Source organism: Micrasema longulum, unplaced genomic scaffold (genome assembly GCF_059751315.1).
Source record: "Micrasema longulum isolate JH-2025_06_02 unplaced genomic scaffold, ASM5975131v1 h1tg000340l, whole genome shotgun sequence".
NCBI classification, from domain to species: domain Eukaryota; kingdom Metazoa; phylum Arthropoda; class Insecta; order Trichoptera; family Brachycentridae; genus Micrasema; species Micrasema longulum.
Window position 1 is genome coordinate 906,197 of NW_028277543.1, and position 26,427 is coordinate 932,623.

Below are 26,427 nucleotides of genomic sequence, written 5' to 3' on the forward strand. Positions count from 1 at the left end.
ATATTCCCTTATTCTATTTTTTTTAAGCTCAACTATTGTCTATGACACTTCTTCACTTCTACAATGGACAATTCGTAGTCTGTGGACAATTCAAGACAATTTCTATACAGTTTCTAACCTAAAAATCTGTATGTGAGCTCGGAACTTCAAGATTCGCCTGTTTTTGAAATTATTCAATATTAATGAACCATTTATATAAAATAAAATGATCCTGTAAATCTACTACTTGATATTTCTTAGATACTCTATTCGTAAATAGTAAAATGTTACGCTACGCAAGTTTTACTGGAAATAGTATTAGATCAATCAAAAAATCATCTCATCTGATTTTCGCTAAATCGCCGAACGGTATGCTTTCAAATGTTTCCGAAATAACTGTTGTTATAAACACGTCTTAGATTAGACTGTACATTTGTGGTATTTTTTTACAATAGGTATAGTTTTCTCGTCGGCAAACTTTGCATCTGGGAGCAGGAAGAAAGGGACCCCTTTCGGTGAAGAAATATTACGAAAGAATACAAAAAATAGCAGTGAATCCACAAATGTTACTTCTTTATTGAATCCTCAAATACAAAAGGTAAGTCTAATCTTTATAAAATGAAACCAAATTAAAATTATGACTCAAATGTATTTAAAAATATAATTAACCTTCTCAAATTCCTTATCAAGCGGCCGAGGAAAAATACCAATATATCTAACCAGTATAAAACGGTAATTAAATAATCTATTTTTTTACAACTTAGATGGTACATAATTTGTAGAAGACAGTTTATTTCTTTTACTTTTATGATTTTTTGTATCTCTGTTTTATGTAACCTAGTTTTGTGTTAATATTGGTTGTAGGCCTTATAGATTTATGTTATATTCCAAATACAATATGTATTTATTTATTAATTTAAAATTACGTTTATTTACAAACTCATGAACTTATTATGGCTTTTAAGGCTGTGCCCGTGTTAAGTCATAATAATAAACAAGAAAAAATACATAGTAAAATAAATTCAATTGTGATCTCATGCGATACAATAAAATCACTATCCAGAAATATAAAGTATAAATAATACGAATAAAACAATAAAAAACATTAAAAATAATCAAATGTAAATAATAGATCATCAGAATATAATACAAAAACAATTGAGACATGGTTTACAAAGTAAAAAATTGAAGTCATAAATAATATAACCAAATGAGTACTAAATTAAATAAATAAAAAAATAAACCTTAATATCAAAATATATAATAAGCAAACAAAAGTATGGAAGGAAAGTAGATAAGCAATATACAGATTAATGTACAAAATTAATATTCGATAATGTCCTGTTGTTGGATCTGTTCAATAATATAATTAGAGCGCACAACTCCCAACCTTTGTTATTTCTATTATTTTGTTATGGAAATCTCTACCTGTGGTCCACTGTTTTATATTAATTAAAATATATAAAATCTAGTCAATGAGCCAATTACAGATTCTCTTATAAATTTTATATTTGAAGCACTAACTTTGTGGTTATTCATTATAATTCATGGCTTGCATGGAGCAATGTCCCGAATGTGTCGGATTGTAAACTCGAGACAAGATCTGGACTTTTGTGATGTAATTCTTTATAGATTTAAAAAATAACTAAGATAGACCGGATCTTGTCTTGAGGTAGTAATTTTTTATTTTTTGTCCTAGCTTTAATTTTATTTCGTTGTATTTCGTTTTATAAGTGCCTGTATTTATTATAAGAAATTGTGTTTACCAACGTTAAAATGGACTGCATAAGTCCGTCAAATAAATAAATAATAAAAAAAAAAGACAACTTTGTTTTTAACCACTAATTTATTTCTTCGACCGGTTTCAAAGCAAACAAGCTTCTTCGTCAAGGTTTAGGTGTAGTTATTATTATTATGGATAACTTAAATAGCGCCATTTTCGTAATATAATACCTCAGGGGCGCTTTACATAGTGATTCTATTGTTAAATAAATTTATTTGAAGCTTTTAAATTTATAATTTAATTAAAACAATTTATTCTGTTGTCACATGCTACGGATTTATTCAAATGATATTATTTAGTAAACATGATAAAAATAAAATAGGAAAGAATCCATTACTTACGTAAACCTTGACGAAGAAGCTTGTTTGTTTTGAAACCAGTCGGTGGAAAAAAAAAAATTAGTGGTCAAAAATAATGTTATTTTATTACAGATTCTCTTATTTCAATTTACTTAATCTGTTATCATTGACCATCTTATCACTCAATTATCCGGATAATTGGAGTTTCACTGTACTAGTGCAGAGGTCAGCAAACTGCGGCTCGCGAGCCACATGCGGCTCTTTAGCCACTTGACCGTGCAAGTTTCACCTTCATTCGATTTATTTTGTCTACCGGTTCTAAAAAAGAACTTCAAGGATTATTGCCACTAAAAGTTCCAACATGCGGCGAGAATATTGCAAATGCTGTCATTAAATGGATGGAAAAACATCATATTAAACTCAATAAAATTATTTCAATGATGCAGATGGGACAAAATGTTTTTTTTTTAATATTTTGAAGTCAAAAATTAATCACAATATACTTCTTTACCATTGCATCATTTAACAAGAACCGCTTTGTGCGCAGACATTTCCAGAAGAAATGTTTTTATAATCAATATACTCGTCACAATTTTAGCTAAAGCTTTTTATCATCGCCAATTTAAAGAATTTCTAGTTGAAATGGAGAGCCGATATGCATATTTTCTGCTGCTTATACACGTACCATATTATTAAGGTATGTTGACATTACAGAAGAAACAGTTTAAAACATTAAGGAATTTGGCTCTCAAAGGAAACTTTTATTGTTAAATCTTTGGCTCTTTTGACTAATGAGTTTTCCGACAGCTGTACTAGTGTATTAACATATCATTAGCTGAAGTTTTAAATCATAATTTCCCTATCTGCATCCAGTGGTGTACAGAGCACTGCATTGGTACTCCTAATCGCAGCGTTTCTAGATCATCACCGTTATATGGAAAGTAAGGTGATAAGTCTTATACTTTAGGGGACAGTCCAGGGACAATGAAATGTTGCAGTGTAAAACCACCTTATAAACAAATATTTCATACCGACTTTCCCAAGATTTAAACTCAGGACTTTAAGTATGGTAGGCGAACGTGCTAATCTATACACTATATACTGTATTTTCTTTTTTTTTATCTCATACACCTGTCCACGTGTCCCTTACTGCATTTTAAATTTCTGTTGATGATATTATTATGAAAAAAATAATTATGCCAAAATTACAATTCACAGATTGTTCAGTATCGAGAGAAGGGGTCCAAGAGTACACCCCCCCTCCCTCCGCAGCCCTGCCCCCCTGTAAACCCCACCCAACCCAAGCCCATCTATCCCAGTCCATGCACACTTCAAGCGAGCGAAAATGACCCCTGCCCGCCTAAGACAAGCCAATCAGAACCTTGCCCGCCCAAGACAAGTCAATCAAACCCCTGGCCGCCCAAAGCAAGCCAATCAGAACCTTGCCCACCTAAAAAGGGCCAATCTGACCCCTGTCCGCCTAAAACGAGCCAATCTGACCCCTGTCCGCCTAGTCCATGCCCACCAAAACCTACCCCTCCAAGTGTCTGTGGTCCAAAAACGCCCCCGCCTCCACACCTCCCCCCTAATCCTCCATCTAATCTCAAGAATATCCTGATTGCTCTGCTGGTTGGAGTCGCGTCTCTCGGAGGAGTAAGTACCCCATATTTGAATTTGTATTATATTTTAAATTATGATTAACACCCACAGGGCTTTTACATGCAGTGGTAAAGTACAGGCACACTTACAACATATATTTATAGAAATAAGACTTTAAAAGGTGTCCATTGACGGTGAAAGCCTTTATGTCTAATGCGCCATCAAGGCTGTAGTCTGATAAAAAGTAAGGAAATCATACGATTTTGCCATTCTAATGCACTATTCTTTCAAAATCGCACCACTAAAAAAATCTAGCTAATGAATGTTAGAATAAAACAATTATTTTCTAAGGTATAGAAATCTGATAAAAATTATGTTTAAATGTTTTATTTATTTATTTATTTTATTTATTTATTTAATTTTACAATACGCCCAAGGGGCATTTACAAAAAATATACAGTTAAGTACAAACATAGTGCGTAAAAATTTAAAAGATAAACAATACATTTAGAAACAATAAGAAGCATACTGCCATGCAAAATAAAAAGTGAAACTTTACATAGTAAAAAGAAAAAATAATTTTATATGGATATAATAAAAGTAATTGAATTAAAAAGCAAATTGTAAGTAACTTGTAAAGAATTCAAACAAAAAAATAAATACATTATCATATATTTATAAGTGTAAAAATAAATATACAGGTAACTACAAACAAAGAAAGTAATAATTGTAAAAATACACAACACATTAAAAGAAATAAAAAAAGATTTTATATACATGTAGAAACAATAAAAAGCAAACTGCAATGCAAAATAAAAAGCGAAACTTTGCATAAAAAAAAAAGATTAAAAATATGAATATAAGAACAATGTTAAAATTAAAAAACAAATTGTAAATAACTTGTTAAGAATTCTAAATATATATATACACACATATATACACATACATATATACGTATAAAAAAAATGTTATTAACAAATTAATCTTAAAAACAAGTAATGAAAATTAGTTAACAGTAAGTATATGTGTGAAAATAATATAATATACGGTACACAAAAATATTTGATAAATTAATATCAGAAAGAGATAAGATAATAATAATAATACACATCAAAAACAGAGAAAGAATTGTATGAAAAAGAAAGTTTTATTACGACATTAATAATTTGCTTCAAACAGTGCATTTAAGAACGTTTTAAAATTAATAATTGTCGTATTAAAAATGTCTATTTCACAAGTAAATTTGTTGGCTAAGGAATGTAAACGCGGAATCGGAGAGTGTCGTGCATAGTTAGTACCCACGTATGTACTCGTAGTTGCAAACAACTCCGTACTTCTAGTGACTCGATTAGGTATTTTGAAGTTAATGAGATTCAGGAGTTCACAACAATCGAGCTCCGAATTTAAAATTTTAAATAAAAAAAGGAGGTCATTTATTTTTCTACGATCTTCTAATAAAATTAAATTTAAAGTGTCTAATAAATACGTGTAATTTATGTTATCTAAGGGAATATTTAATTTAAAATTTACAAATCTCAAATACTTTTTTTGAATTCTCTCTATGTTCTTAATGTGTAATTTATACAGAGGAGACCACACAATGGAATTATATTCTAACTGACTGCGAACTAGTGCTACATACAAAATATTTATTACTTTAAGTGAATTAAAATCTTTGACAGTGCGAAGCAGGAAACCTAATGTTTTCATGCTTTTGTTCGTTATGTTGTTAATATGATTAACGAAATCTAATTTTACATCAAACACTATACCCAGGTCTCTAATTTCGCTCACTTTTTCGAGCAATATATCATTTATAGTGTATTCATACATAATAGGGTTTTTTTTACGACAGAAAGTAATTGATTTGCACTTACTTACATTCAAAAACAAATTATTTTGTATGCACCAACTATTTAGTTTATTTAAGTTTAACTGAAGTGTTTTACAATCATTAACATTTGATATTTCCTTATATATTTTTATGTCGTCTGCAAACAAGACAACTTCTACATCCTCAAAAATGGAAACAATGTCATTTATGAAAAGTAAAAACAGTACTGGTCCCAAGTGACTTCCCTGTGGTAAGCCGCTAGAAGCGTAAAATGGTTGTGATTTTGTAGAATTAACTTTAACATGTAATTTTCTATTAAGTAAATAACATGAAAACCACTCCAACAATTTACCTTCTATCCCCAACGCTTGTAATTTCCTTAAAAGAAGTTTATGAGACACCTTATCGAATGCCTTCGAAAAATCAGTGTATATGCTGTCAACTTGTTTTTTTCTAGTAAATGCCTCTACAATATAATTTTGGTACAGAAGTAGATTCGTGGCGGTAGATCTACCCTTCACAAAACCGTGCTGATTGTGTTCTATCAAATCTAGTAATTTTGGATAAATTTGATCCAATACTAATGACTCAAAAAGTTTTGATATTGTAGATTGAATACAGATAGGACGATAATTTTTTATATTAGTATTATCACCTGTTTTAAAGATCGGGACAACAAAACTTGATTTCCAAAAACTCGGAAAGTATCCCTTAGTTAATAAGTGGTTGAACAATAATGTAAGTGGACCAGCAATAGAATGGGCACACTGCTGGAGAAAAATTGGAGGGAGGTTATCAGGACCGGCAGATTTGTTAACATCCAAAGAAAGTAATTTGGCAATACAAGAATCATAAGTGATTTGGCATCTAGATAAGTTTGTAGTTTTATGGTAACTATATGACGGTATGTTTACATCAAGAATTTCTTGGTTGTAGACATCTTTAAAAAATTCAGCAAATAGATTGACTATTGACTCATTACTATTAGCAATTTTGTTATCAAAATGTAATTCTGGAGGAATGTCAGTACTGTCTTTATTAAGTTTATTTACAAATTTCCACAAATTTTTTGATTTCAGAGCGGTATTTTCTAAAAAAGTTATGTGAGCTGCATAACACAATTTTGATAATTCTTTTGATTTCTTTCTAGTATTTCCAAATTCAATATAGTCAACGATGCACTTTGTTTGTTTATACTTTTTGTGTAGATACCTCTTTGTTTTCAACAAATCTACAAGTTCTTTTGAAAACCATGCTGGGTAAGTTCTGATCTTAGGTATAAAAGATGGTACATGTAAATTAATAAGGTTAAAAAAGATTTTGTACAAGTTAGTGATTGACTGCTCAATATTTTTATCAAATAAAAACGACCAATCTGTAATTTCTAATTGCTCTTTTATAGATTTAAAATCTGCTGATTTATAGTTGAGACTTGTTTCATGTAGTTTAGGTTTATAAGGGTTGATTTTAAGTTTAAAATGTAAAGGAGGATGATGATTATCCACGGGTAAAAGTGGTTCATTCGATTTTTCAACAAGCATTGTAGGACAATTTGAGAAAACTAAATCTAAAAGACGTCCATTAATGTTATAAATAAAATTATGTTGGAATAAATTAAGAAAGTTCACCATGTCCAGTAATTCTCTTGCACAGTCATTTTCACTTTCATTATTGATAACCCCATTGTCACTAGATTTAAAAATCAGATTTGGAAGGTTGTAGTCTCCAATTAGAAATATTTTTGAGGTGTTGTATTTTAAAGAGAGAAATTCAACATCTTCATTGTGGCGCCTATACAATTCTACATCTGAGAGTGGCGGAATGTATATTGCTCCTAGAATTATGTTTTCAGCGGAGGTTTCAATTTTTATGAAAATTTGTTCTAGATTCGTGTTATTTGTTTTAATAATTTTAGATGTAATGTCTTTGTTAACAGCTATTAGTACTCCTCCTCCACGTGCTTTATCACTTGATTTTGAAGATCTGTCACAGCGGTAGATTTTGTGATTGGTGAAACCTAGCTCTGCAGATTTAAAGGATGGGTTTAACCAAGTTTCTGTAAATACAAATACGTCATATTTGTATGATGGTAAAAGAGCTCTAAGGTCATTGATTTTAGTACGAATTCCACGGGTGTTTTGATAATATGTTCTTATGCTGCAGCTCTTCAGTTTTTTTGAAAGTTAGGTACTATTTTAGGGATGGAGTTAACATATTTAATCGTAAGGTTTTCACCTTTTTCATTTCGGGTTTCAAGTTCTTTTCGAAGGTTTTGAAGAAATTTTTGTTGCGTAGGTGTGGAATCTTGAAAAATTTTAAAATTATTTTTCAGGAAACGGCGTTTGCTAAAGACAGTTCTTGATATTTCCGTACTGTCAAATTGTATTTTTATAGACCTCGGTTTGTTATCTAGTTTTCTCCCGATCCTGAATGTTTTGATAATAAGTGTTTTTGCTTTTTCATCAATATCTGAGATAATTTGTGATACAATAGCTTCATCATCCATCAATCTACTGACTTCCGTTGGCTTTGTACTTTCCGGTACGTTACATATAATTAGATTCCTCGACCTCTCTTTACGTTCGTCGACTTCCGATATTGCTTCACACATACTAGTGAAGGTATTTTGCTGTGCGGACATTTTTTCATACATGGCTTTGTAAACTTTAAGTTCGCCTTCAAGACCAGTTGTTTTCATCTATATAATTAAAATATAATTACTTTTTGACTGGCAGATTACACCTCTTGAAATTTAGACTAAGCTTAGGTACATTGGTTCTCATATAAGTACTTAAGTAAAATTAGTTGTAATGATCAGGAAATTTATTTTAAAAAGCTTAAATTTTGGGTTTTAAGAAGAAATACAAGACAACAATGTTTGATTATGTCCAAATGCTTGCAGACTGGCTGGATAAATTTAAATAAGAAATACAAGCATTTTAAATCACACAACATACCTACTAATTGTAAATTTTTTTTTTCAAATATTTTAGTTTAAACCCTTAGTTATGGCATTATGTTTTTTTTTAATAAAATATTTTTCTTTTCAATACATTTATAATTTCTACAATATATTTTTAGCAAAATTTTAATGCCATTCGATGGCCGATATAGCAATAAAATTTTGCGCAGCCTGTGTTAACGAAACGTTTTTATTTTCAGTTATACTATGCTGGGGTGTTTGGCGGCGAGGAAACTCTTAAATCACAACGTTCACTAAAAGATGAAAAGAAAAAAAGTAAGTTCAGTTAGATAATCACATTTCAATATTTATAAATTATTTAGACAAATTTGGTGTTTCCTTATATTTTTTCCCCATACACAGACATATCGGCCTCTTCCTCAGGACATCAATTACACTAACATGCAAATCCCACTATACACCTTGCACATGCTATTAGAAACTGGCACCAATGTGCGCTGTGTACAATGGAACATGTAATCGTCACCTAGTAAATTCATACTCCTTCCTTCCTCCCTTCCCATTTTTTTCCCTCAAAATAAAAAAATATATAATTATTCCTCGTTGGTGTCAGCTTCTAATAGCATACATCCCATCAGCAGGTTGGTTTCACATTTTTGTACAACTACTATGATGAATGCGTAAATTGGGATTTGCATGTTAGTGTCAGTAAGTGGTTACATATTATGTATAATTATTTGCTAACATTTATTTGTGGACTTAATTTGGGTCAGCACATCCCTTAATAGAACATTACATTAAACATCTATAGTAGGGCCAATTTCATCAAAATTAAACAACATAACCTTGTAAGGGCGGTAATAAAATATTATTTATTTTTTCGAATTGAGAACTGCACAATTGCTTAACTTTTTTCAATTACGATTACATATTTATTGTAATAATGACAAAAGAAGGTAATTTTATGATTTACTTTCACTAATAAACCATTCTAAACATAATAAACTTTTTCTGTTCAAAACGTCGTTACAATGTTGCATCGGTGAACCCTTTTTCTTTTTAAACACTAGGGATGTTACCCAGAAAAATCGAATGTTGATAGTTTTGTTAAATTATGTACTTATCTTATTTTGTTCCTTAAATTTACAATAGAAAATAATAATGGGACAGGGATTCGACTTATGATTTTTAAAATAAAATTACAGTACCTATAAGTACTTTTTCATAGCATCTGAATTCAATTCACATATATTATGTTTGAAGTCCGAATCAATTTATTCACTTTAATCAATGTTTTTAAGCAGGTTACCTCACTATGAAGCTAAAACCGACAAATGTCAAATGTGACCTATTAAATTGGCCCTACTATAATTGGTCATTAATTAACGATGTCAAGATTAAAATGTTTTTTTTTTACATATTTTTAATTTTTCTTAATTATCTGATTTTTCTAAATTATCTGATCTTTGTAATCATTTTTATTGACCTGTAAACTATAATTTTTTCGTATATGTGTTTCAGCTAAATCAAAAATAATACGCAAACCTGCCTGCAAAAATGACTTTCCAGCTAAAGTACCCTACCTTTTGATTGGAGGTGGCACCGCTTCCTTCACTGCGTTTCGGGCTATAAAATCACGAGACCCCAAAGCAAAGGTTGTTACGAATACAATATAATACAAATTTACCGCGGGTTTAATCGTATTTATAGGTTATAAAAATAATTGAAACATTATCAACAACCATTTTCTTGTAGGTTTTGGTAATTTCATCGGAAAATTCGCTTCCATACATGCGTCCTCCTCTATCCAAAGAAATTTGGCATCAGCAAACGCTTCCACCAGCAGATAAACTGATCTTCAAACAATGGAATGGACAAGAAAGAAGGTAATATAATTTTTAAAGATACATTCATAATTTGAATTGGTGAAATTTATTAGGTAAGAAATTTATAATAAGAACCAGCCGACAAATCACATACTTACAATTTAGCAGGACTTTAGGTATAAGTTTTTATCCTTTTCAGACCTGAGACAAACCTGGCCACTAGAATTTTTTATTTGATTTATTATTTATTTGTACATATGTATATTTTTTACGCAGAAGTGAAGCTGTTGAGAATATGGAAGTCTAGACAATTACAGAGCTTATGATCTGTCATCAGCTGGGTTAAGTTATCAATTTACATGCTGTAATAATAATAGCAGACGCAATGGAAGGGCATGTATGAGAAGCTGTATGAATGTAAAAGATGCTAAGAATGTGTGAGGCGGGTAGGGCTTTCAGTCTCGACACAAATTTGAGTCTCCAGACTGAGACGAAACTCGGAAACAAAATTTTGAGATGTTTTGAGACTTCAAGACTATTTGATACTAATGATAATTCATACTTAAAAAAATGTGAATTTAGTAAATAAATCACTGAGAAACATTGTCGACATTTACAACAGTGCACCAAATTTAGATCTTAATAACTCCCTAAGGAGGAAATTTAGCCTGTCATCAAACATTTGGGCATACTCAAAGCATTGTTTCTTATTATTAATATTTAAAGCCAATTGACAGGCTTATGAAGTACTTATGGATTGGAATTAAAGATGTAAAGGTACATTGATTGAAGTTTACCTAAACAATCTGAGAAACTTAGGGGTCTACCCACTCTAGTGGATATCGGACCTCGGACATCTGGTCCGTGAGTTCCGCGACACTAGCCACAGGACCACAACCTAATTAAATCCATGTGGGAATGATGATGACAGCAATAAAATAAAATATTGAACCTCACTGCATACTTACAAACAGGTTCATTTTCCAGCTTGTTTTACGAGCCCTCCGAGTTCTACCTCAACATGCCGGAGCTGGACAGCGCTCCTCACGGAGGCGTGGTGGTGGCAACGGGTTGGGTCGTATCCAAGGTGGATCCGTGCGCCAACAAGGTGGAGATCGAGGATCCGGAAACCAACAGCCACTTCACTATAGAATACGAAAAGTGCCTTATTGCTACAGGTAGGTACCTCAATCAAAATACACGTGAAGGATACATGGCTGAAATGGGCTCATTGCATTTTTTTAATTTTCGAGATATTGATACAATTTTTTTTCTCCTGAATGGGTTCAATAGACTTTAATACATCAAGCAAGAGATGAGATACATGTGTTAAAGTACAGGTACAAAAAAAACATAGCAAAATTCTGTTTTTTATTTTCAATTTACCATGTCTCGTCTCTTTTGTTGACTTATGTGACATCATGGTGAATTATAAAAATGCCTTCAGTGAAATTTATGTAGGTACGGCTTCTAATACATATAATATATATATATTTTTTATATTAAGGCAATCCATCCTAAGAAGGATGATTTCTTATAATATATTTATACATATAATATTTTTATTACATCTTTTACTTTATTTTTTAATATGCTGTTTTTTTTTTTTTTTTCTTTCTTTAAATATGCTTTTTGCTATACAACATACATTCATTTTTTTATTATGACTTTAAATATGTTTCTTACTATGTATTCTGTTTTTAGTTCGCATTTTACTGAGTTTCAAAATATTTTTATAGACATATTTATATATTTTCATGTTTTTTTTTTTACTATGTTTTCACTGCATTTATTTCTTTGTTTTTATAAATTTTTTTTTTGCTACGTTTTTTTTACTACATTTTTTACTATGTTTTTACTACATTTTTACTATGTTTTTACTACAATTTTACTACAATTTTACTATGTTTTTACTACAATTTTACTATGTTTTTACTACATTTTTTACCATGTTTTTACTTCATTTTTTACTTTGTTTTTCACTTTGTCCTGTATCTTTATAACTGTTTCTATATATTGATTACTGTTTTTTTTATATTTTTTGACTGTTTTAGAACGGGGTAAATAACCCTAGTTAGACAGTCAAAGCAACTTTACATAAATTATAATTTTGTGTATGTAATAATATAATGATAATAATAGAATAAATAAATAATAAAAATAAATATATGAGGATATTAGAAGCAAACTTAGAAATCTCCATTGAAGGAGATATTTGCGAAAAACTTTGAAAAAAGAATTGTGAGATTTCTAATTATGCTTCACTAACTCAATGGAGAATGCTAAGTTTGCAATGTCAAGTAGTATAATTGAAATTTGAAATTTATAGTTGAGACTGTTTTGAATTACGCTATTATTTAGGTAGGTAGGTTTTTGTGTATAGTTTGTTTTGGCATCAATAACTAATTTTCCATTTTTGGTGGAGATTTCTAAGTTTGCTTATACCCTCATATGAGAAATTTTTCTTTGTGTATGCCTGCATCAATGGTATTAACAGTACACTTATACGACTACTCAAAACATAAATAAACAACTTCAATTTTAATAAAATAAGTAGACGCATTTGTGTCATATTTTCAGTGTCTAGGTAATATAAGTAGACTCATTCTATAATTCATTGAGTGGTACAAATAGTATAAGTTAGTTCTAGTAGCATATGACCCATTTCTGTACCATCTTTAATGGTTCAAATAGCATGACTGGAATATTTCACAGATTAAATGATTTGTAAATCTTCAATAAAAATATAGCAAAATATGAGTTCTATAGCTAAATAATTGGGTTCACAATAACGCTTTTTAGCTCTCCTGAAAAGTTACACTTTTGCAGTTAAACTCTTATGTCCGCCCATCAAAGATATTATACAAGTGCTGTTTGTTAAGGCAGATTTACATTGAGTCAGTTACTGACTTCAAACACAAGGCAAGTCAGTGCTGACTCGGTATTGCTATCGTATTAATCGATTTCACGTCAGTACAACGCTGTCGCGTCAGTACTGACTTCAATATTCCCAGTGTTTATTTTGAAGTCAGTCCGCTCCCCCCCCAGTTACTGACTTCAGTAACTGACTCGATGTAAATCTGGCTTTGGTCAAAAATAAATAATCCCTATTTCTACCCAGAATCATTACTGAAAAAGTGTAGGTAATTTACCAAACACTATATATGTGGTCAAGCATAATTTGTTTTATCGTTCGTAGGATCCAGACCGAAATCCCTCCCGGTGTTTCAAGATGCCCCGGACTCGGTGAAGGAGAGAGTCCTCACGTATAGAAACATCCAGGATCTAGAGACCCTGTGGCAACGCCTGGAGAATGTAAACTCTGTGGCCATTGTTGGTGGGGGTTTCTTGGGGTCCGAATTAGCGTGTTCTCTTGCTAGGAAATGTAAATATTTTATATTCATCATTACCATCCAACGGATGTTCATTATAGACCACTATTCAGGCATCTAAAGTTGCAGACCTTTTATTATGATGCGCTTACAGCTGTAGATTATTGATGATTTTGAGAAAACCCCTTATCAATATGATATTTGACATAAAAAAAACATTACAATTTGATATCAAAATTTATCTAGAACGTATTTTTAAAAATTAATTTAAAGTATTTTAAGGCTTTCCATTTCTTTTATTTCTTCAAGTAACTCATTGTACAGTTTTAATCTCTTATATCTATGCGAACATTTATAATAGGCTTCCAAATGAGATTTCCAATCCTGGCTGCAGTGGCTTTGAATCGGGGCTGAGTCTCTTGCAGCTTGAACAGAATTTCTATGTCAATAGTTAATTTGTTTCTGTTTAATTATATTATTAATATTAATGAATTGAAACATTTAAGTTTGTAAGTGAAAATTCTCGATGGAAGTTCATTGTAATTTATTATATATATAATAAATTAATGAATTGAGTTTTTCTACTGACATTTCTAGGTGGAACTGCATTTTAATTATATTAATAAAAAATAATTTTATTAAATTACATGTTAAAATATACCTATCTTTTTATCATCATCAATTTTTTATTGATCTATTTATGCTTTAAGTTAGCTCACGCCATCTTAAATGAATTACATCACATTCATTATTTTTTTAATGAGGAAGCTCAGTGGTTTTTTTTTGTTTTTTTGTTAATGGACTATCAAACTAAGCCAAAGCATGTTTAAAATATATTTTTATATATTGTATTATCAGCGCTATGATTTTTTTTAATTTTGTGATTTTGATATTACTCTGCCTATGACATCATAAGTTCTCATCAGTGAGTTGTCCTGATAGGTGAGTTGGCTTCCCGGTAGCAGGAAATCTTTGATTGGTTTATTTTTTCATACATTTTTATGACACTTTGCCATGCAATTAAAAGATCTAATTTTTACCACGCGTAAGAAAACATTTTTATATGAAATTTCCCGTGGCATCGAAAATCTTCATTTAATTTTTTATCTGCCCCTAATAATAATTGGGCATTGCATACAAATTGTAGTGTTTATTGATGTCAAAAAGTTCAAAAAATCAAAAGGGTCATTCAATCGAGATGATGTCTTGATATTTTTTACTATGCACTATGCAATTTTTGAGTTTTGGAGTGGCATGATGGAATGACATTGTTTTGAATGATAGATTCTTTGTTACATTTCGATCACTCACTCACCTAACTGTTCGTGTTATTATAAAATCTCCATTGTCTATATTATTTCATCCAGAATATATTTCAGTGAATTCCCGTGTTGTTTCTTTCAGTCAAGAACGGTCATAATACCAAAGTCCATCAAGTATTCAAAGAGTCCGGGAACATGGGCCACGTACTACCGGAATACTTGGCCGAGTGGACAACCGGACGAGTTGTCGAAGAAGGAGTGAATGTTGTACCTGGAGGTAGGTTGACTTAATCAAAAAATATTTTAACAAATTGGACCTCCGATAAAACAGTCATAATTCAAAATAAATCTGATTTTGAGTTAAAAATAGGGAACAAAATATTTTAAAAACTCTCATGCAAAAAAATAGACAAAATTCTAGCCTACCAATTTAACCGCTTCATGCCTTGATAATTAAGACTAATACTTATTTGAACGCGGCCATTCTCAAACTGTGTCATATTTTCACTATTTTCTTTATGACAACTGAAATTTTCCTCTTACCATGCGCGCCTCCTCCAACTTTCTCCTAAAATCACTCTTCCCCCCCCCCCCTCCTTTGTCATCATTCTCAATTTTAAGTAAAATAAACAAACTATTAAAATAATAATGATCGTGTTTATTTTTAATCAAATGACAGATAAATAATCAATTTACAAAAATTTATCATTACAATAAGTGAAAGCCCTGGCACTGTACTTTATTAATCAATTGGTAAATCCTTGACTTCATAGTAGCCAGTGCACAGCGGAGATCATTTCCAACATTTAGTCTATTTCATTGTTTTGTCTTTATTTTTAACAGAGTTGAAAAACCACATTCACAAAGATAGGTAGTTGAGAATGGCAAAAGTACACGCAGTGCTACTTTACCGACAATAGGATAAATGGCATAATTTTTTAATTTGCTGTTTATTTTTGGAACTCTTGCGCCCCCCCGTGGGTCACTCTATGTCCCCCAAGTGGGGCGCGCCCCACTGGTTGGGAACCTGTTCTTTAAAGGGTGAAAAGATTAAAAAACAAATAGTATAATTAATTTTGTCGTTTTAGGATATTTATGTAAAATATTTTTTAATTGTTTCAGTTGAAGTAAAAGATGCAATGCTAAATAAAAATCAAGTGGTTCTATCATTGTCAAATGGAAATGCTATTAATGCTGATGTGGTACGTTAAAAAGAAAAAAATATTAATTATTTTTATGTAAGAGAAACAATCCCATTATTACACTTTCTAGAGGTTTTACTGTCTATTCCTAAGACTAGCATTGCTCTTTGGTCACTTTGTTCCATTTCCGCCATATTGGTCACCATGGATTTTTTTTTTTCATAAAGTGTAACTTGAATTTTAAAAAACATTTATCTCTGATATTTCCTTGTAGCCGAAAATATTTTATAAAATTATCATATTTTGATGACAACTTGATTAAAAAACATTAAATTTATAAATTGTCAAATAAGCTACGTATAGATTTAAAAAAATGTAATGTATCTATGCCAATCCAAAGTGTACACAATGTGCTGTGCTATATGCCATTTTGCAAAATAGCCAAAACTGACATTAACATTGTAATACACTTCACATCATCATCGTTCCCTTTCCACACCTTATGGTCACACCATGAGGCGCACACTCCTACATTTCCTCATTTTTTTCTTTGAAATATTTTAGTACAATGTCTAATGAAAACACTCCCTCCACCAAGGGCGAATTCTCCTCATAATTGATTACTTGCAGCTTACCATATTTGCTTTCTCTTTACTATGTTCTACTATATATTTTAACTATGTTATACATATGTACAAATTGGCTACCGCTGTTAATAAATAAATAAATATTGTAATGTTTGTTGGTCTCTCGAAGGTTATTGTAGCGGTAGGATCGGAAGCCAACACCCATTTAGCGGAACCTTCCGGGCTGGAAGTTGACCCGACTCTCGGAGGATTCCTCGTCAACGCTGAACTAGAAGCTCGGACTAATTTATATGTTGTAAGTACTATACCTACATTTTGTGTTTTATTTTATTATCATCTTCATTTTAGTTTATTTCAATTTACGGTACTTGACAGCCTATTACCGCTGTAGTAATAATGAATCTTAATCAGTTCTAACTTTATTTTTATTGTTTCTAATGTACACATATAAAACAAATATTACAACAAATAAATTCGTACAAAACTTGGCGCTAAAATTAATTATGTAACATTAAGAAATTACAACAGGGATGGAGAATACCTTAGAAAAGGGAATATGGAAGTCTAGGCATCTACAGGGCTTATGACCTGTCATTGGCTGGTTCAAGTGTCCACTGTGCAACATTCACCATTTTACCTATGTTTGAACATCCATATTTCTTCATTTCTTCCATTTGTTTATTTTAGTGAAGTTAAAGAACTGAAACCTTTATTGTTGTAATTGTTTTCAGGCGTTGCCTAGTATGTGAAATTATTCAGTCACTGGCTATGGACAATACTTTCAATAACATTTTCCTCACAATTTTTTTTATAAAGCATTAATTTTCACAAAAAACCAGTTTCAACATATTCAACTCCCTAATATTATTCCGAAAATTTGCGATAAAATACCTAAACACATCTCAAAAAAGGAGAATTGATCTCACATTTAAGAAAAAAAAATACTGATTGGCTGATGTGCAGTAATGTCTTGCATTGATATTGCTTTTTCTTTTAAAGACATTCCATGTTTTTTCTTTGTTTTTTTTTTAATGTTGCGTAGTGAAATAATACAGTAATACAAATATAAAAATATGCCAAACTTCCTTATTGAGCCAGAAAACATAATTTGACAATAGTTATTAGTATTATTGTTTAGTAACAGAAATTACAGCACAAAAACTCAACAAAATGGTGTTTGGGACAACAGACGTTATATTTATATCCGTTTGAATATTATTTCTAGGCCGGTGACGCAGCATGCTTTTTCGACCCTGTCCTCGGAAGACGCAGAGTGGAACATCATGACCACGCCGTAGTGTCAGGTCGATTGGCCGGAGAGAACATGGTTGGAGCAGCAAAATCCTACAAGCATCAGAGTATGTTCTGGAGTGACTTGGGACCAGAAGTTGGCTATGAGGTATCTTTGAAAAAGTTTTTAATAAATAATTTACTTAAATTAAAAATTATATGTGATTTTAAAAATTTGGAACATGCGTAGTACATTGGTGGCTTTGATGCTGTCGAGTCATTTTTCACAACCAACCAATAAAATTTGTTGATCAAAAATTTGACAAATTCTTTGTGCTCAGGCGGATGAAGAATACAGTTCTGTGTGTAAAATAGAACCTGAACTCTGAAAGAGTATATTCAATTCGATGGCTGCTTAATAAAAATTCTGACTAAGGAATCGAGTGGAGTTGGTAAGTGGTTGGCGGGTTCGGTCACCATTTTTGAGGTCCTCGATTTGATTCCTGACGGGGTGGACGTCAAATATTGATTTTAAAGGTTTTTTAAACTGTGATTTTTCATCATTTCTTATCTTTATTTAACAGATAATTGAACTACAACGTATTTAGTAAACTAACTACTGAGTGTGAAAATAAGGATGAAAATGATGATGAATCTTATGAAATAAAAATAATAAAGTGTTTAGGAACAAATTTTGTCAAAGTTATCTATTATTGCTCATTTTGGATACTATTTTTTCTCAGTTTTTATTGTTGTTGAATTATTTTCTGATTTTGCATTGCACTGGTCTGCATGAAAATCGGCCCTGACACCATTTCTCCTGATTCTTATGTAAAATGATCTCCTGAATCTGAATATGACCCCTGTTTGCCCCCAAAACTCACTGTTTTGGGTGGAACCCCCCCTCCCCTCCACCTTTTTTAACTCCGCCACCGCTGACTTTGAGCCACAGCATGGACCATCAAGTGATGACCACCGGTGATAAAGAGTGTTCAGCTCATTGACAACCTCACCTCTATTATTCTTTACAGCTAAAATAATCCTTTTCACCCCTCCAAATTAAATTCGGTCATACAATTATTATTAAAAGTGTTATTATAAAAAATAGGGGGAGCTCCCTTGAAAACGGCTAGTAATGGGGAAAAACGGGGGTTATATTCGGATTCAGGAAATCATTTTACATAAGAATCTGCGGGAATGGTGTCAAGGTTCCAAAAAAAAAATTTTATGCAGATTTTATAAAAATTTTGACGCATAATTTTTTATTGTAACTTTGAGCATTTCAATGTAAACACGCTAATCCAAATTAATTCATAAAAACTATATTCAACAAGATAAAAACTAAAATGAATACGGTTAAACAGCATTCATTTTAGTTGTACATTGAAATGCTCAAAGTTACAATAAAAAATTATTCATCAAAATTTTTATAAAAAATTGAGTCTAATGATCGGTCCCTTGGGATTAAAAGGGAAATGTTATTATCCAATACCAAGCATAAGAGGTTTATTTATTTTTTTATGTGGTATTCGTTTCGTTTTTCTTAATGTGTACTTTCGCCTTGTCATGCATTTCTTTTGTAAAAATTTAGAGAATAAAACATGTTTAATAAAAAATACATTAAAATGTCATTCATGCTTTTTTTACTTAGGTAAATATGTTACATTACAATCTTGTTCGCTGGGCATAATGACATGAAAACATTAAGGCAGTAAGGAAGGGATAGGAAATGTTTCACTCGTTAAACATATTATTTTACGCTGATTGATTATTTTAAACATGAAGGTGTTTTTTATATGGATTAGTATTATAATTTGTCTTTATTTCAGGCAATTGGTGTTGTAAACTCCTGTCTCCCCACTGTAGCAGTATTTGCTAAGGGTATCACAGAACATCAAAATACAAGTCGCATCGACGATGGACTTGCAATCAATCTGGAGGAAAATCAAAAGTAAACTATAATTGTATTCAATAAATACTAACCTAATTATTTTATTGTATTCAAACAATATTTTTTTAAGAATTCCATTGAAACGTACGAAAATTGATATTACTTTGTTGAAAAATTGCATGACGTGTTAATAAAGTCCGATTTTGCTATAACGGGCCTAAGTTATATTATTATTTTAATAAATTATGGAAAATAGATTATTTAACAGTATGTGTTAATTTTCAGTATCTGTATTTCAAAATATCTTGTCTTTCGCTTAATGTGACACGTTACACCACCGTTTGCAGAGGGTTTTTTAAGCACAGTCTAAGAGATATGAAACATAATATCTGACTTTCTGTATCTTTTTTTGCTGTTTGTGTACCTTATTATGTATTTATAAATATATATTTTTTTAATGTCTCAGAAGGTGAAACAATTGATGATTTCAGTTTGTTTAAGATATGTATGTATATCGATGGTTAACTGCCTATTTATCCTAACCTAATTTTGTAATTTGTACAAAATATGTTATGCATAGTTGGACATTAACTTTTTTTATTTTAATATTAATCGCGGGATAATAAGTGTCCATTTTACAACACTATAAACTTTTTATTTGGCAATATAGATTTGCCAAATTTAATCTAATCTAAGATGCTCGTTAAGCCCATTACAGTTTACATATAATATTCTAATTTCTTCTAGAAAAAATGAGAACTGCGAGGTTAAGACAGTGGAGAATGTTACACCAGCGCCACCAGCTGAAGATAGCAAATCCAACACTTGCAAAGATGAATCGGACAAGGAGTACAACAAAGGAATTGTCTTCTATTTGAAAAATGAAATGATTGTGGGAATTGTGCTGTGGAATGTTTTCAACAGAATGCACATAGCTAGACAGGTGAGATTTGATATATAAAAATGAATACATCCGCAATGAGGAATTCCAGCCCAACCTGGAATTAAATTTTAAAAATGTTTTCGTGTACACGTGAATATTAAAAAATTTTGGAGTAGGATGAAATATCTCAAAAACGCACGCAAAAATAAATAAAAAATGATAAAAATAGTATTCATTTTAAAATCGTAAATAATGACGTCACTCCTTATATCTACGTGTAGTATTTCCCGTTTCCGCCTTAAAGCCCCCGCACTTTGTAAGGAACGTTTTGACCATAGAAAAAAAAGAGTATAATTTGTGATTGAAAAGTTTTGACATTTCAACAGCGTCTAAAACAGTTCTAAATCTAAACGTTCGTAAAAACAACCTTAACATAGAAATGAGCAAATTACAATCAACTAAATGAAGTAATCAAAGCAATATTCCATAGATTCTTGTCAGTTTTGTTATTGGCTGGAGAAATACAACTTACCGCGGCCAGTGAAAGTAAGAACGCCAACCGTTTCATGACGTCACTACTGAAAAGTGACACACTGATTACAGTCATTTGGCGCGGTATTTGATAAATGTAACTTTAAAAAATCATATCTTTGTAAATAGCGCACAAAAAAATATATATATATTTTTGCTTAGTTAAATAGTACGCTAATAGAAAAAAATAAATTAGAAAACAGTGGAATTCCTCATTTTTAACCCGCGTTTGAAAAAAAAAACTATGCAGTGAAGGCAATTCGGTTGGCTGGGCCACTTCCTGTGCCTCCCTCAGCCTTAACCCGGCTTACCTACTTTGCAAGGCATCAGGGGGGGCGATAACAAACACTATCTTCATCACCGATATATATCGAGACAGTATACTAAACTTCTCTACTAAAGATAAGACTATCAGTGAAAATTAATTAAATACATATGTAGTACATTTAAGTTTGTAAGTGAAAATTCTTGATGGAAGTTCATTGTAATTTATTATAATAAATAACTTTATTTAATTTACTTACATATAACTTTGAATTATCTATCCTTACCTCTGTTTTGTATAAATACATTTAACTCTTTAATAAAGATACCAGTCTCGAAGATGTCGCGAAAGCGATGAAACCGGTCACTGGATATTCTAAATTTGTGGATTAAAGTATCACTCGTGTTTTATTTATATAATAAATTACATATGCAGTAATATTTATTTTTCATAGTTGCAGCATTTCTTCTGAAATATTGCCATTGCATCACATGATCTGACTCATGCGCTGTAACTACCTCAAATTTTCAAACTCAACCACTAGATGGTGCTGTCTTGACTGTGAAAATTTACTCGGCATTCAATATTAAATTAAAATTTACTTATTTCTTTTTCATATTTAATAGGCTTCTGGGATAAAAAGTAGCCATCTTTAATCAACCCCCGGGTTCTCTTGTGCTAATTTTTTATTTTCACTTTTTTGAGAAAATCATAGTTTAAATAATTATTATAAATGACCGTTGCTTTCTTTATTACAGATTCTTAACGAGAGGCGCAAATATGAGGATTTAAATGAAGTGGCTAAACTATTTGATCTCCACGACAATTAGTTTAAAATGTGATTATTATTTACAAATGAACAGTTCTGTCAGATAATAGATTTACAGATAGACATTCGGTTATGTATAAGGAGAATATACATACATTTTTTATACATAATTTACATGTAAATTAAATGTGTAATCTAATTTCCCATATTCTACAAGTGATTAACGTGTATATTTTGAATGTTTTGTAAATAAAATCTTATGTTTTCATTTTTATGACCATTGTCAGCTTTATTTTCAATTTTTGCCGCAATTGATCAGGTTTTTACTTTTAATGATACATATATGCCTAAAAGATTCTATTTAACCTTCAGGCTCAATAAAAAATACATTTTCTGGTTCGGAATCTGCATGCACACGTGCCTGGTACGAGTATTAATTGCATATTACCTATGCCTATAGACTAATTTAAAACAGGAAATTATATTGTATAATACATCAAGTAAAAATTTGCAAAATTAACCAAAAAAAATACTGCACAGATTTCTGACAAATATTTTGTTCCAAGATGATTGTCTCTGTTATGTGTTATAAAAACTGTTTTTGAAAATTTAGTCAGTTATTTGGGAATAAATTACTATTACATATTCCCAAATCTCTGACATGTTTAGCTAACTTTATGTAATCTATAAAAAATCCTACCTTTAATAAAATAGCGTTGGTTTGGTACATAAATTTTTACTGTTAATCAAATATTAACCATGGTTAAATTGATTAACCATGATAAGTTTGTATCAAATTTATAAAGTTTGCTCCTTTAATCCCGGCCTATTTTGCATAGAATGTGTGAAAAATCCCGAACAATGTTGTTTGATAACGAAAAAACAATAGTTTGTATTTTATCTCATTGTTTTCACGATCTAGAGATTAACGAGTTAACAAAATATTGCTGAACCTTTCATTACCCTGATAATATTTTAAATTCTAAAATTTATTTTATTTTATAAATTGAACATAAAAACTTGCATCAAAACTTTGAGAACGACGATCGGCTCCGTGGGTCTATGCCTTGATGACTTTGTTTTTGATTACTAGAGTGATGTGCAAACATCTATTATAAAAAGTAAATTATTGTAAAACAACATTATTTTACATTGTATTTTTGTCTTGTGGTTGCACATACCTTTTTCTACAGCAATCAGGCACTGACAGCCTCCACGTTCATGTGATTGTGTATCGCCGTGTGATTGCTTATAAGTAATAAGTTATTTTGACGATTGGATCCTTGCACTGTGCAATTACCTATTTAGTTGTACAAATTTATCGTGACCTCGCATGTGACTATTCAAGTAACAAGAACACATTTCAAACCATCATCAAGCAAGCCTAACTGCGAGAAAAATTAGAAAAATAAGGCGTTGAACCCCAGTATAAGGTCAGTGACCTGTCAATCGTGCGCATATCGATCTTCCGATAGGTGGCGCGATCAGCTTGCATATTATATTTCTTTCCGATATTTTTAAATGCCGAACAGATCCTTATGCCATCCGTGATTTTGTTATGAACTTGACATATCAACTATAAAATATTTTTTAAAAACTCATCTTGGAAAAGTTTACTATTAGAATGTTTATATTACTAATTTCTTATTATCAATGTAGGCAATGCTGTCCAAATTTAGCAGTGTATTTTAGTGATTCAAAGCATAGTTATTCAATAGGTTTTGAAATGGAAAATTATTATTTATTGAAGGGGTTCAGAGAACTAAAATAATCCATGAATTTTCTATGGTCACACTTAAGCCTTGGAGAAGACTTTCTCTGAAAGAATATAAACACTATAAATAATATATAATAATTATTTAAATTCAAATGTGTTTTGAGGCGAGACATTTTGCTATATAGATTATTTAGATATAACTTTTTATAATTGAAAATTCTAATTTAAATAATAATTGTTGATGTTACCTTTGTTATTTAGTTTTGCTAGGTTTATTAGACATTTGGAAATATGTATAACACTTTAGTAAATAATCAATTATGTAGATTTATTTTAATTAAAAATGATGTTACATACCTATGAAATCCATAGATCATCCATCTATGGTTTTTGCCTTGGTGATCATTATGTAAAGAAAAGTTGAAATCCCTTTAAATGGCTTGTAAAGGTGCAGATATTTTGACAAACGTCAAATATTAAGACTAATCTGCTGGGTACGTGTGGATGACAAAAAAATTAAACATATAGTATTATGGTAGCATCAATAAAAGTTTTAGCTTCACAAAAATTAACAGATGAAGAAATATAAAAGTTCAAAAATAGTCAGAATGGTAAATGTTACACGGTGGACTCCTAAACCAGGCAATGACAGGTCATACGCCCTGTAAATGCCATCTCTGTTGTAATATGTTAATCTTAATAACTCCCTAGGGGATGAAATCCAGTCCTTGTCTACAAAATTTGTCCAAACTCAAAATATTGTTGACTTAACTGGTCCAAGAATAAGTAAAAAAAATTAAAATATTTTCACGCGCTGCCTAGTATGTAGGTGAAATAATTCAGTCAGATGAATGTCACCCGCATCAATAAAGGTTTCAGCTCTTTAACTTTTGTTTCATCAATCTAAAGCTTTAAATAATCGTAGTGGTCAAAATACTACAAGAACCTTTTTTTATCTGTTTTGGCTTCGTTAAATAGTACAGTTATAAATTCAAATAAAAAAACTTGAAATAACTAATTGACAAAAATTGAATGATTCTTAAAAATATGTCTAGCTATAAATATTGTTAATCTTGTGATTTTAAAGTAGAGCGATAGAAAGACTGGCTTTGATAGATTTCTTGTGAATGAAAAAAACTATTTAAAGTGATCAACGCACATACATGTATGTATTATTGCATAGATTAATGTAACATGGCATTTTAGCATTTATAATGTTAACAACTTACAAATTGTTTTATTTATGTTGTATAGTCTTGATTTTTTCCTGTAAATAAAATAAATATATGCATTTAAGATTACAGCAAAACTCCAATTATCCAGATTAATGAGAGACAAGATGATAATCGGATTAACCATCAAATTAAAGCAATGTTTTGAATAAAAATGCCATAGAATTAAGAATTGTCCAGAAACCGCATACGCACACCAAACAGAAGGCGACTCAACTACTCATAAATGAGGTTTACGTTTTGACCCATTAGTTTCTTTGTAGACGTCGCTCAGTACGCAACTCCTGATTTGAATTCAACTATGCCGTGTTGTGTCCTTTTAAAGTGTAGAAATACTGCTAGGATCTTAAAGAAACAGGATGCAATCACATTTCATGTGTAATTAGCAAATGAATGTGCATATAACAAATGCATTACTTAAAAACTTAATTATTTTTCCATCTGTCAGATCGTCGAAGAAACAAAATGGAAATTTCGTTAGTGTTGCCAGGGTAGTAAATTTTTTTACCCTACTTTGCTCATCTAATGAGAGAATTAATGAAAATTGGATCTCGGATTAAACAACTCTGTGGTGGACATTTGACCGATGTTATCTTAAAAACATCAAATATTATTTAACATGATATAAAAATATCAGTTTTATGTAAAATAAAATTTGTTTTATATTTTAAGTTTAAAGTTCATTAATTCAATTACTCTTATTAAATAATCCTTTACTTATCTACTCTGTTGTGTCAATCAATATTTCCGCGTGCACAATAAAATTTTAGATAAATTAACAGATTGCTTTTTTTTACCTTACATTTGTGTTATAATTATATTTTTTCCCATCGTGCAACATTACGCAACGGCATCACGGATGCGCGTGGCGAAAGTGAGGCATAGTGGGTGACTTATTGGACACAGTCCGATGTATTCAATTATGATTCTACGCTCCTTCTCGACTATTCTTAATTCTATGGAAAATGCAAATTTTTACTCTTAATATAATTTTTTTATTACTTTTGAAAAAATACAACGAATTGGAATCACATAAAAAACTTACTTTAAAATGTCCAGCAAAGATAATGACTTTGAAGAAGAAACTCATTTCCCCCTTTTTATTTGTTATTATAACATCTCTTTTTTTTTTTTTTGGCAATCCGGATGACTGGAGTTCGGATAAACGGAGTTCTACTGTATGTGTTTTTGTCAATAAATTGATCATAAATAAATTGTCATTTTCTTCTTCTAATTTCATGTCATCCATTAACGAATTTTTCAATATTCAATAAAATAAAAACAAAATTTCAACATCTTATTTTTAATATGTAAATTCACGCACTTTGCAAAAATTTCACATT

The 26,427-nt window shown here is 30.8% G+C and overlaps 1 protein-coding gene across 2 annotated transcripts; it reads left to right on the forward strand.

Moving 5' to 3' along the window:
- The first annotated feature begins 128 nt into the window (after positions 1-128).
- LOC148282320 (apoptosis-inducing factor 1, mitochondrial-like) lies at positions 129-22,407 on the forward strand. 2 transcript variants are annotated; one of them, XM_088225264.1, is made up of 15 exons: positions 129-348; positions 432-577; positions 3,280-3,714; positions 8,657-8,732; positions 9,939-10,072; positions 10,173-10,303; positions 11,231-11,421; positions 13,443-13,628; positions 14,980-15,114; positions 15,960-16,039; positions 16,736-16,861; positions 17,792-17,965; positions 19,626-19,747; positions 20,435-20,630; positions 22,125-22,407. In XM_088225264.1, exons 1-15 carry the CDS (start codon positions 264-266, stop codon positions 22,194-22,196), a joined length of 2,289 nt encoding a protein of 762 aa, XP_088081390.1. In that variant the 5' UTR covers positions 129-263; the 3' UTR covers positions 22,197-22,407. The 2 variants fall into 2 exon arrangements, with proteins under 2 accessions (XP_088081390.1, XP_088081391.1); XM_088225265.1 differs by having other exon boundaries at positions 435-577.
- Positions 22,408-26,427: the final 4,020 nt, after the last annotated feature.